Source organism: Jaculus jaculus, chromosome 3, assembly GCF_020740685.1.
Source record: "Jaculus jaculus isolate mJacJac1 chromosome 3, mJacJac1.mat.Y.cur, whole genome shotgun sequence".
NCBI lineage: Eukaryota > Metazoa > Chordata > Mammalia > Rodentia > Dipodidae > Jaculus > Jaculus jaculus.
Window position 1 is genome coordinate 11956636 of NC_059104.1, and position 13699 is coordinate 11970334.

At 39.4% G+C, this 13699-nt stretch overlaps 1 protein-coding gene across 2 annotated transcripts in view; it reads right to left on the reverse strand.

Annotated features, from left to right (window-relative positions):
• Positions 1-13699, reverse strand: part of Pcca (propionyl-CoA carboxylase subunit alpha) — a 339901-nt gene that overhangs the window by 307071 nt on the left and 19131 nt on the right. For both annotated transcript variants that reach the window (XM_045144878.1, XM_004663385.2), the window contains exons 2-4: positions 12039-12116; positions 8670-8717; positions 8499-8567 (exon numbers count right to left, since the gene is read on the reverse strand). In XM_045144878.1, coding sequence (XP_045000813.1) covers positions 8499-8567; positions 8670-8717; positions 12039-12116 — 195 coding nt within the window. The remainder of the gene's footprint in view (positions 1-8498; positions 8568-8669; positions 8718-12038; positions 12117-13699) is intronic.

Consider the following 13699-nt stretch of genomic DNA (forward strand, 5'->3'; position numbering starts at 1 on the left):
GAGTTCTTGTTTCAACACTGTAAATATCAAATATTGCTCATTAAAGTGCGATATGTCTGTACACAAAGCAACAAAGTATTTCTAAGTTAAGTGCAGGATCATAGAATATATGGTCCAAGGTTGTTCCTCATTTGATTGTTTATTTGTTTTTCCCAAAGTAGAGTTTCACTCTAGTTCAGGCTGACCTGGAATTGACTATGTAGTCTCAGGGTGGCCTCGAACTCATGGCGATCCTCCTACCTGTGCCTCCCCAGTGCTGGGATTAAAGGTGTGCGCCACCACGCCCGGCCTTGTTCCTCTTTTGAAATGAAGACTTGGAAAAAAAACGGTGAGCACACATGCGCGCATGCCAGGACACTTAATGCTCTATTGGATGAGGAACAAAAAAACCAGGATGCCCACTCTCACCACTTCTGTTCAGCAATGCTCTGGAAGTTAGAGTGAGGGAAATCAGGCAAGAGTAGGAAATAAAGAGCACCTTATAGAAACAAGTAAAACTCCCTTTCACACACGACATGGTATTACCCCGAGAATCCTAGAGTCCCCTGAAGAGCGAGTAGAACTAGGACTCCAGAGATGGCTCCGCAGCTCACAGCACTTGCTCGCAAAGCATGGATGTGGTTCCCCAGCACCCACATAAAGCCAGATGCATAAATTGGTGCATGTATATAGACTTCATTTGAGGTAGCATTAGGTCCTGGCGTTCCAGTTCATTCCCATTCTCATTTTCCCTCTCTGCTTGCAAATAAATATGTTTAAAAAAATAGTAGAACTAATAAATAAGTTGAGCTAAGTTGTAGGACACAAAATCAATTTAATTCCTACAGTTTTTCAATTAACAATAAAAATAAAATGGCAACTATAATTACATGAAAAAAATAATAAAATGCATAGGAATAAATATAGCAAAATGAGGTTATATTTATGTTCTCAAAGCTACAAAACTAGCCACATGTGGTAGCACACACCTTTAATTCCAGCACTCTGGAGAGAGGCAGGAGGCTCACGTGAGTTTGAGGCTACCCTGAGACTATGGAGTGAATTCCGTATCAGCCTGGGCTAGAGTGAGACCCTACGTTAGGGGGAAAAAAAAAAACTACAAAACTGTTGAAAAATTAAATCAACCTAAATAAATGGAAGGATCTTACATGTACATGGACAGAAATATTTTAAAAGGTTGAGATGTATTTTTCTACCTGATCTATAGACACAATACAATCCCAATCAAAATCTCAATTGGGTACAGTCTTGTACTAAAACATCTTCTCTCAATAAACATCATTTACACATCTTTAAAGAATATTAAATCTTAAAATGTTAATAGTAATTCCCAGAACCTGGAAAATGAAACATAAGAGACAATTCATGACTTGACAAGAGACTTAACTCCCATTCACGTCCTCCCGCCTTGACCGTTTCTCACTGGAGGGCTTTGCATGGCCACCTGGACCTCGTGCCCACGTTCTAATTGCGGTGACTTCATCATTATAAATGATCTGGGAAAAGCCTGACCTAAGGCTTCTCCAGACCAGCCTTAACTTCTCAAAGAAATCCAGAGCACATCCTTGACAAAAGATAAGATGCAGTACTTTTCTAAGACAATCCAATGGACACTGCAAATCTTCCCCTAGAGACACAAAACCCTAGATTAAACATAAGTAAAATCCTCTAAACGATTACCTTGGCTCACAAGAAACTAAAAGCCATCTATAAGATCAAAACTTGAAGCTAAAAACCAGGCTTCATCCACAAGAGCAGATCCTTAGCCAAATCTGCAGAGTACGAACTTCGACATAAAGGACTAAGCTTCATTCTCTGAGAAAGGAACTAGACCATGTAATGAGCTGGAACTTCAGGTCTTCAGGGAACTTTTAACAGAAAGCCAAAATGCTTGCAGGTAACATTTTCAATGAGGGATGGGCCAAGAATTCCTACTTAACAGGGAGAAGGTGGTATCAGTTTCTCTGTGGTTCAAAAGATAAATTCTCTAGAAATTAGAAACAATGGGGCCTATTCAGCATGTAAGGATATGTGTATGTGTGTATGTGCGTGTGAGATTTCATTTTGTTTATCCCACTAGCTTCGTAATCTGGGAGTCTGCATGCCAAGAAATATAAAGATTAATTCCAAATAAGTGGTACATGTTCTGGAGGGCTTGACAGGAATATATAACACCCAACTAGGTCATTTCTGCAACTGAACCAATGTTGAAACGACAATAAATACAGTATAAGCCAACATGGTGGTTCACACCTGCAAGCCCAGCACTCAGGAAACTGGGGCTGGAGGATTACCATGAGTTTGAGGCCTGCCTGGGCTACACAGTGAGATGTATAGCAAAACGCCAAGGGTTCTAGGGCTACAGCTCAGTGGTAAAAGATTTGCCCAGCACCACACTAGAAAAGCTTCATGGAACAGACAGCAACCAAAGTCACCACTGATTTAGGACTTTTTGTTTGGTTTTGTTTTTCGAGGCAGGGTCTCACTCTAGCTCAGGCTGACCTGGAATTCATTATTTAGTCTCAGGGTGGCCTTGAACTCATGGCGATCCTCCTACCCCAACCTCCCGAGTGTAGGGATTAAAGGTGTGTGCCACCACGCCCGGCTAGGACATTTTTATTAGTTCAAACATCTTAAGAGCAGAGGTTGTTGAGAGGCAAAATAATACACAATTATAAGAGAAATACCTGAAAAAAAATCAGCTGATCAAGCTGAGAACACCTAATATAATGCCCAGCATTATGTGTTCTTAATATTCTACAGTAAGAAATAGCATCACTTACAAAATATTTTGGTAAAAAATATCAATCCCTTATAATCTGTTAAAAAATAAATAAAGTCCAAAAAATATTGACCCATAATCTACTCATGAAGAAATAAACAAATCTAGAATAGCCATAAGCCACATGGTCTGGAATCCTCAAAACATCAGCATGGGGTAGAGAGATTTCTCAATGGTTAAAAGCACTTGCTTACAAAGCCTGACAGCCTGGGTCCAATTCACCAGCACCTTCATAAATGCCAGATGCACAAAGTAATACATGCAGTTAATTTTTTTTGTTTTTGTTTTTCAAGGTAGGGTCTCACGCTAGCCCAGGCTGACCTGGAATTCACTACTTAGTCTCGGGGTAGCCATGAGCTCACAGTGATCCTCCTACCTCTGGCTCCCAAGTGCTGGGATTAAAAGCATGAGCCACCACACCTAGATGGGTTAAATATTAAAAAAATAAAATAAAAAAGAAAAACATCAGCATGGGGAGATGGCTCAGTGTTTAAAGGCACTTACTTGCAAAACCTGCTAGCCTGGTTCAATAACCCAGTGCCCATGTGGAGCCTGATGCATAATGTGATGCACACATCTGGAGTTTGCAGTAGCAAGAGGCATGCCCATACTCTGTCTTTCTCTCTGTGTGTCCTCTAATAGAAATATTTTTCAAAAATCCAGCAACAAAAGCTGGGAGTGATGGCGCATGCCTTTAATCCCAGCACTGGGGAAGCCGAGGTAGGAAGACTGCCATGAGATGAGTTCATGGCCACCCTGACGTGCCATGGAGGAAAATCAAAGGGAAAAAGGAAGGTAAGAATGTGATTTTAGGGGCTAGAGAGATTGCTCAGCAGTTCAGATGCTAGCCTGAAAAGCCTAAGAACCTGAGTTCAATTCCCCAGTACCCACATAAGTCCAGATGAACAAGGTGACACTTGTATCTGGAGTTCATTTCAGTGGCTAGAGGCCCTGGCATGCCCATTCTCTCTCCCTCCCTCCCCCCCCTCCCTCCCCCCCTCACTGCTTCTTTGTCTCTCCCTCCAATGAATAAATATTTAAAAAAAAAAAAGAATGTGACTTTCGATTAATATACTAAAAAAGACATAGTAACCAAATGCATTTCATGAACTCTGAATGTACTGTAGAGGGGAGAGGAGGGGAGGGGAGGGGAGGGGAGGGGAGGGGAGGGGAGGGGAGGGGAGGGGAGGGGAGGGGAGGGGAGGGGAGGGGAGGGGAGAAAAAAGGAAGGAAATTTTTTTAAAAAGGCACCCAATGTAATTTTACATCAAAAGCACAATGAGATGACACATCATAGCTACCAGAACAACAAAATTCAAAAAGCCCACCAATTGCTAACAAGGACACAGAGCACTTCAAATTTGTACAGATTGCTGGTAGTACAACCACACCATTTGACATTTTAGTGTTTTGGCTGTTTGAGACAGTGTCTTATTCTGTAGCCCAGGCTGGCCAAGAACTCATTAGGTAGTTCAAATTGACTCTGAATTAGGAATCCTCCTGCCTCTACTTCTCAAATGGTGGGATTACAGATATGCATCACCATTCCTGGTCCTCAGAAGTTTCTCATAAAAGTATGTAGGGCTGGAGAGATTCCTTAGCAGTTAAGGCACTTGCCTGCAAAACCTAAGGACCCAAGTTTGACTCTCCAGTCTCATGTAAGCCAGACACACACAGTGATGTAAGCACACAGGTCACACATGCACACAAGGGGGCACACATGGCTTGAGTGCTATTACAGTGGCTGGAGGCCCTGCTGTGCCAATTCTCTCCCCCACCCCACCCCACCCCCAGCAAAAAAAAAAAAAGTCTGTTGGGCTTGCCTCAAAAAAAAAAAAAAAAAAAAACAGTTAAGTATGCAATTATTTATTTCAAGGGTAAGAGTCAGCACAACTATCTACTACAATCATACCAATTCAATCCAAGGACTGTTTTTATTTAGCCCTCAAGCTAAGAATATTTTTAAAGGGTCATTTAAAAAAAAAAATAGAGAATAGAAATAACAGAACAATGGCCTGCAAAGTCTAAAATATATTTAGTCTGCAGACAAAAATGTATTTATTGCCCAGGCAGATACTGTTCAAACCTACTTGAATGACCCAGAAATTCCCCTCTAGGTATTTGCCCTCAAGAAAAAATAAATGTATATCTTCCCCAAATGACTGGGATGTTTTTAGAAGCTTCGTTCAAAGTAAGAAAGAACTGGGAAAGAGGTAGATTACTTTGCAAGCTCCTACCAAAACTCAAGGGTGAGCAAAGAGCCAAGGTTTTCTGAAGACTGAACTGGGAGGAGCAGAGTGAATGAAGGGAGCTGCAGGATTTAAGAGCCAACATGTTCCCTTAAACATCAAATGTTTACAACTGGCAACTGGTTTCTGGGTTGCATGACTTTTTCCATAGCTTTTATAGAACTACTAATCTTTGCTCCTACTTAAATGAAAATTAGTTGTTTTATCACAATATTAACAGCTTTCACAATTTATGCAGTATTTTTACTGCGGTAATAAATTCATATAAAGCAAGTAAGGTTTTTTTTTTTTTTAAACTCCAAGCTGTATTTAAAATCCTCATTCATAAAAAACAAACAGTCATATTTAATAACACATCTGAAAGACATGGCCTGATCAAGTTGCTAAAATAATAAAGCTGATTAAATGTGATGGACACCTCTGTGATCATGTGTTCAATAAGAAAAAATTCTGTCATCGAATTTAACCCTTTTGGTCTTCTTGCCAATGAAAGCAAATACCTTTCTTTGACTTAGCCCTATAGGTCAGGGTTTGTCTTGACTTTGTTTAGAGCAGGGTCTCATGTAGACCAGGCTAGCCTCAAGCATACTATGTAGCTAAAGCTGGCATTGAATTCCTGTCTCCACCTCCTAAGCACTAGACTTACAGGCACGCTCCACCAAGTCCAGCTTGCTACTGTTAAGTTTTGTCACAAAGGCGATGCATACACTGTGGGACCTGGTAAACCACATTCTAAGTTGCTTATTATAAACCCTGATATATTAACTATTCTCTCCCCGAGCAGCTAAAGTACAAAAGATCAAAGTACCTCATATGGCTTGGAAATGCATGCATGGACAGGACATAAAACTTCCAGTAGCTCTTTTGAACCTAGTTTTCACAAAATATAGGAAGTGGCTGTCTGCACCCAGGCCCAGGTGCAGAACAGAAATGAAAGAGGGGGAAATTAGCCGTGCTATCTAGAGCAGTATCTTACAGAAGTAGATTATTCTATTATACCAACACTGAAATACAAACATAGAGAAAAATTCAAAATACAATTTTGATTATCCATGCCAAAAGTTACCTCCAAGAAAACACAACAAAGAGAATTAGCTAGATTTTTAATACATGAAAACATTATAATTGAAAAGCTACTGTTAAGGCTTGAAGTAAAAACAGTAACTGTCCACAACTGAAATACATTGTTGTCAAAATTTAATCCACGGATAAAAACTTCTCATGAACACACTGAAAATAAACATTAGAAAAGAAGTGTGCATTTTACATCTATTTCTTTTTTTTTTTTTTTTCCTTTCAGTTTTTCAAGGTAGGGTCTCACTCTAGCTCAGGTTGACCTGAAATTTGCTCTGTAGTCTCAGGGTGGGCTTGAATTTACAGCCATCCTCCTACCTCTGCCTCTGGAGTGCTGGGATTAAAGGCATGTGCCACCACACCCGGCTTATTTCTTGCTAGTAGGAATCTTAACAAACTTTTTTCTATAGGAGTTTAGTTTACTAATAAAGAAATAGTGTTACCAGGCAGTGGTTCACACATTTAATCCTCAGTGCTGAGACTGAGGGAGAAGGGTCACTGTAGCCTGGGGCTACAGAGTAAGAGTGAAATCCTACCACAAAAAAAAAAAAAGGTAAAAAATAGAGTAATAAAGTAACAGCTGGGCGTGGTGGCACACGCCTTTATCCTACCACTCAGGAGGCAGAGGTAGGAGGATCACTATGAGTTTGAGGCCACGCTAAGACTATACAGTGAATTCCAGGTCAGCCTGGGCTAGAGTGAGACCCTACCTCAAAAAACAATAACAAAAATAACAGTTTTCTCATTATTTTATTTATATCTTGTAAGAAATACAAATTACTAATTAAATCATCAAGGCAAAACAAATTTTAAAGCCGGGTGTAGTGGGCCACCCCTTTAATTCCAGCACTCGGGAGGCACAGGTAGGAGAATCACCATAAGTTTGAGGCCACCCTAAGACTACATAGTGAATTCCAGGTCAGCCTGGACTACATTGAGACCCTACCTCAAACAAACAAACAAACAAACAAAAATTTTAGCAAAGCAGACAGAAAAAATTATTTTAAAAATCAAACTATGATGAGTGGATAATGAAGATGTGGCACATTTATACAATGGAGTTCTACTCAGCGGTAAAGAAAAATTAAGTTATGAAATTTGCAGAAAAATGGATGGACCTGGAAAGGATTATACTAAGTGAGATAACCCACGCCCAGAAAGCCAAGCGCCACATGTTCTCTCTCATATGTGGATCCTAGCTACAGATGATTGGGCTTCTGCGTGAGAAGGAAAATACTTGGTAGCAGAAACCAGTAAGTTAAAAAGGAGACATAAAGGGAAGAGAAAGTAAGGGAGGAGGGTACTTAATAGGTTGATATTGTATATATGTAAGTACAATGATTGAGATGGGGAGGTAATATGATGGAGAATGGAATTTCAAAGGGGAAAGTGTCATGGGGGAGGGAGGGAATTACCATGGGATATTTTTTTATAATCATGGAAAATGTTAATAAAAATTTAAAAATTAAAAAAAAATCAAACTATATGTAAAGCAAATTTAATTACTTTTTATTAAAAGATATTTTAACTACACCTGTCAAGTAAATTATATAGTTAACATTTATTTTTTAGATTAGTCTGCAATCATTTCATTTTTTAAATAGACAATTAAAACAAAATTGATAACATAGTTCTAAACAGAACAAAATTTAAAGATAACCAAACTTAAGTGTTCTTTATATTAAATTAATATACTATAAAAGTTGACATTACCAAAAAGTATGGTTATCAAAAGTAATGTAAAAGACTGAAAATATAGTAACTTACATTAAAGTCAACTACTTATATTTCATTCCATAAAGTTCTTATAATGTACATTCTTTTCCCATGGGATTTTTTTCCTACTCATTCATAGTTCATTACTACTAAAAACTGCCTGCTGAGTTTAAAATGCCAAATAAAATTATATATCATTCACTGCTTTATGCCTTACTTTCTTTTGTTTGGATCCAATTAGCATCAGCCTATCTCTCATTTATCAAACTTTCAGCTGCACACATTAACACATTTAGGAAAGGTTAAACAATTATAGCATTCCCTTAGTGATGCTGGAGTTATGCTGGGGGGAAGTGCTCTCATAAGGGAACATTCTGTAAACATTTCATTAATCTTGGAAGCTAACTTTCTCATGCTTTGTTTTAATCAACTTACTGACCAGCAATTGGCCTGGAAATTTTTTATTCTAAACTAAGTTTATGGAGAAAAAAATAGGGCACTTATAGAAAACACTGTCATATTTCCATTTTGCTTAAAACAACACTGAACAATTAATTAATTTGTAAAACTGAATGTATCCTTTGCAGGAAAAGAAAAAATAAAGTGAGTATCTTTCACTTCTGATCTACCTGACCCAAAATTAAGTCCTGATTTAAGCTAAGTAAAAATATACTTACGGAACTAGCATCAACTTCACTGTGGATGGCAACTGTCTTAATGCCCATCTTCTTGCAGGTTTTAATAACCTATTTAAAATATATTAACATGATCTGTTAACAAAGATTCATATATAAAGAGATTTAAATAATAAATTTCATAAAGCAGAAAACAATTCAAATTCTACTCACCCGACATGCAATTTCTCCTCTATTAGCAATAAGAATTTTATCAAAAGTCTGACAAAAGAAAAAAATTAGATTATTGTTTTGACATTGAGACAAAACAATGCCAAGTTGTTCCACATTGATCTTGCCCTATAATTACTTGGTTAAGCATCAACTGACAAGGTTAACTTATTCATTAGCAGATTTGGTGATATTTATAAATTTTCTTGAGAAAAGTAAATCTTCAACTGATATTTCAGAACACACAAAAAATTCCAATCAAATTGCTTAATAATTTTTTTTTTTGTAATTTTGTCTTCCAAATTCTGGTAAATCCTAAGTGCCATGAGCTATTTATGAAAGAAAAGCTTAAAACATATCATTTATATGCCATCTCTGTTGGGGTGGGGTCTATGATCAATAATTCCAAGATACCAACTGTGCTTGGATCCAAAGTTATCCAGACCAAGTAAGTTATGGCACTTGAATGGCCAATAAAGTCTGGAACACCCAAGGCAAATAACAGAGGAAATTGCACCAGCATCTAGACACCAAATCCCAAGCCCGACTTTGCCACCAATGACCTACTGGACTTTAAGCCTATCAATCTCTGTAGGCCTTCGTTTCCATAGACAACCAGCATTTCCAACTCTAAACAGTATAAATTAATCCTAAAAAAAAAAAAAAAGAAAGAAAGAAAAGAAAAAGAAAAAAAGAAAGAAAGAGGGCTGGCAAAATGGCTTAGGAGCTAAAGCACTTGCCTGCAAAGCCAAAGGACCCAGGTTCAGTTCCCCAGTACCCACATAAGCCAGATGTACAAGGTGGCTCATGTGTCTAGAGTTCATTTGCAGTGGCTGAAGGCCGTGGTGTGCCCATTCTCTCCCTCTCTCTCTCTCTCTCTCTCTCTCTCTCTCTCTCTCTCTCTCAAATAATAATTTTTTTTGGGGGGGGGGTTTCAAGGTAGGGTTTCACTCTATCCCAAGCTGACCTGAAATTAACTATGTAGTCTCAGGGTGGCCTTGAACTCATGGTAATTCTCCTACCTCTGTCTACCGAATACTTAGATTAAAGACATGTGCCTCCATGCCCAGCCCTAAAATAAATTTTTAAAAAGAGGAGTAGTCAGGCTGGAGAGATGGCTTAACAGTTAAGGTGCATGCCTGTGAAACCTAAGGGCCCAGGTTTGATTCTCCAGGTCCCATGTAAGCCAGACGCTCATGGTGGCACATGCACCTGGAGTTCGTTTGCAGCAGCTAGAGGTCCTGGTGTGCCCATTCTTGATCTCTCTTCTCTCCCCTCCCCCTCCCTCCCTCTCTGTCTCAAATAAATAAATAATAAATCTTTTAAAAGAGGGGAAGGCAGCCGGCCAACTTGAGAGGCAGAGGTAGGAGGATCACTGAGAGTTCAAGGCCACCCTGAGACTACATAGTTAATTCCAAGTCAGTCTGAATCAGAGTGAGACCCTACCTCGAAAAATAAAAATCAAAAAAAAAAGAGGGGAAGGCATGCATATTCTACTCTTTAAAAAAGGAAGGAAAGGAGAGAGGGAGCAAGGGAGGGAGGATTGAGTCTGTGGTAGAGAATGTGTGCCTGGCATCTGCAAGGCCCTGATTCAATCCCTAGCATTGCAAACACATATATACAAACAAACCCTGAGTAATTTGGATGCAATGCATATGAAGGATATAAATGTTTCTTAGCGAGTCATTATAAATATAAAAACGAGTATTGTTTCTTAAAAAAAAAAGTTAAGGGCTGGAGAGATGGCTTAGCGGTTAAGCGCTTGCCTGTGAAGCCTAAGGACCCCGGTTCGAGGCTCGGTTCCCCAGGTCCCACGTTAGCCAGATGCACAAGGGGGCGCACGCGTCTGGAGTTGGTTTGCAGAGGCTGGAAGCCCTGGCGCACCCATTCTCTCTCTCTCCCTCTATCTGTCTTTCTCTCTGTGTGTCTGTCACTCTCAGATAAATAAATAAAAAAATGAACAAAAAAAATATTAAAAAAAAAAAGTTAAAGTTATATATGCTCTTTTGAAAAGAATACTGAAGACAGTATTTTTAACCCACAGGGAAATTCAGAATCTCAGAATTGGAGAAGGCTTTCAAAGTCTTAGTTTAATCTCTACATGACACATCACTTATTCTACCAACCTAGGTTAGCTTTTGTGTCTTAAAATATGCCAAATCCACCTCAAGCCTGGGTCTGTAAAACTATCTCCTCTTTTATATCCAACTGGTCATAATAATCCTTATCAAGACAGTAAGCACATCCTAAGAAAACCACACTTCTAAAACTGCAGTTTTCTGAAGAGCTAAGCAGACCAGACTGGTAAAAGCACTGCTGGAAGTTATGCCCATTCCCTTTCTTTTGCTTTTTCCACACTGGGCTCAAAGCCCAGCTTTGCACATGCTAGTCAACCACTCTACCACTGAGCTACCCAGTCCTTGATTTTGAGTCACAGTCTTACTATGTAACCCAGACTGGCCCCCAATTTACAATCTCCTGTTTCAGGCTCTCAAGTGGTGGAATTTTAAGAACATGCCACCACACCCAACTAGTCACTGTGTGGGGGAGGGTGTGTATGTTTCAAGATAGGGTCTCCCTCTAGGCCAGGCTGACCTGGAATTCACTACGTAGTCTCAGGCTGGCCTTGAATACATAGTGACCCACTACCTCTGTCTCCCAAATGTTGGGAATAAAGCCATGTGCCACCATGCCCGGCATAGTCATTTATTTCTCAGTAACGTCAGTGACCACCAGCACTAGAGGTGAGTTGGCTACTGCTACAGCTTGATGTGACATTACAGCAGAAGCAAGTCCCAAAGCAAAGGCTGCCATGCGTGCAAACACTGACAGACAGAAAGAATCAAGCTGCGCCAGCGGCTCAGGGAAGGCAGTTGGTTGTGTTCCACAATGCTCCAAGAGCCAGCCGGGGAAGCAGAACCTAAGGCAATGGTGGCCACGCACTGATGTGGCTAAAATACTGTCAGATTCAAGCCATCAAGAGTCCACTTGACCAGTGGCTGAACATGGGACTCTTTCATTTACAATCAAGCCTAAATGTTATCCTTAAAGTACAGGATAGAAGGCCAACTAGATTGTTACACTCTTCTATTGACACAGGGCTTAGAAATTCTTTAAAATAACAGTCAGCACACATGTCACTAATACCATCAATGCCATCAATGAAACAACATTCCTAACACCTTTCATGCAGATGAGGAATGTTACTGGTGGCCTATACCACAAAATGGAACAAAGACTGAGCATCTATAAAAACTACGATGCCATGGCACTAATGAATACAAAACTAATAAAATTCAATCCTACCAATGAACACAGTGTAACGTAAACCCATTCTAACTTAGTTCCTCAGAGCCTTTTCAAAATACGTACTTTTTCATTCGGATCATATCCCACGGAGCTGAGACTACGGGACACCAGTAGGCACTGTGGTGAACAGCGCAGAGCATGCTATTAAAATAAAGAAAAAGTGAAATTAATAAACTAGAATCTTAAATAGGTTTTAAGAGTATCTTTCAAAGTACTTCTTCCAGTTTGCTTAGCTAAGATGTTTTATCAATCACTATTCAGTTCTAAGTATGTTCCTCACTTTTGAAAAGGAAGTCGTAACTATAGACACAACTCTTGGCATACAAGAGAAACCAAAGACGGGGACAGGGAAGAAGGAAAAGGGACAGGGGAGGAAGGATCCAAAGACTGCCTCCTTCAGGTCAAGGGAAACTGAAGCCCTTCTGAAGTCCTTCACACGGACTGGAGTGCAAAGTCAGAAATGTCACACACAAAGAACTTTACAGAATACAAAGCAGGAGCTAAGAATGTCCTTTGCTAATAAATCATGTGCCTAGCATGCTCAAAGCTCTGTTTCTGACACCACCACCACCACCCCCCAAAAAAGAAAATAAAACAGTGAAGGGGAAGGGAGGAAGGAAAGAAGGAAGGAAAAGGTTTTGGCCTTAAGAAGCTTCAATTTTTAACAGTGAACAGTAAATGACATAGTGTTTTTAATTTGAAGCCTTGAGTACGATTGATTTAATTTATTTATTTATTTAAGACAGGCAGAGAAAGAGAGAATGAGTGTACCAGGAACTTCAGATATGTATGCCAACTTGTGCATCTGGTTTTACATGGGTAGTGGGGAATCGAACCTGGATCCTTTGGCTTTACAGGCAAGTGCCTTAACCACCAAACCATCTCTCCAGTGTAACTGATTTTATTTTGTTTAGCACAAAAGTGATTTGATAAAAATGAAAAAATAATACAAATAATTAAGTTCAGTCCTAATGCATTGTAACAAAGTGTACAGAAAGTATAAATTAATGCTTTAAGACATTAAGAAAATGACTAATAAAATTATAAGCAGTGTAAAATGGGATCTAACTACAGCTCTGATTAGCAAGTCTGTAAACTTAATGACACTGAGTATCTTTTCACATGTGTACAAGCCACCTTATGTTCTTGTCACAATAATGTCTACTTCAAAGCTTGACTCATTTTGTAAACTGGATTCTTTTGTTATTGTGTGTTTTAAGAGTTCTTTTACATTTGTGTGTGTGTGTGATATGTGTGGCTGTGGGCACATGCAGCTGTGGTGCAGTGCGGTCAGAGGACAACCTTGGAGCTCTTTCCTCCCACCTTCTTTGTGAGACAGGGTCCCCCTCGCTGGGGCTGCTACCAAGTTTCCAGATTCTCCTTGTTCCACTCCCACTGCTATAGCAGCACTGGGATTACAGGCACCACTTTTCATTTGGGCAATGAGGAGGCCGGAATTCGGTGTCCACAGGCTTTCAACAAGTGCCTCTAACCACTGAGCCAGCTCCCCAGCCCATAAGGGTTCTTTACAGATTCCAAATAGCATACCTTTATCAAGTATGGCTACACTGTTTATTTCTTTTCTTTCTAAAATTATTTTATTCTATAGGTTTGATTTTCATTTTATAAATGATGTCCTTTGAAGCGCCAAAAGGTTAACTTTGATGAACTCTAATATAACTCTTCTTCTGTCACTTGTGCTTTTTGTGTCATAGCATATAAAC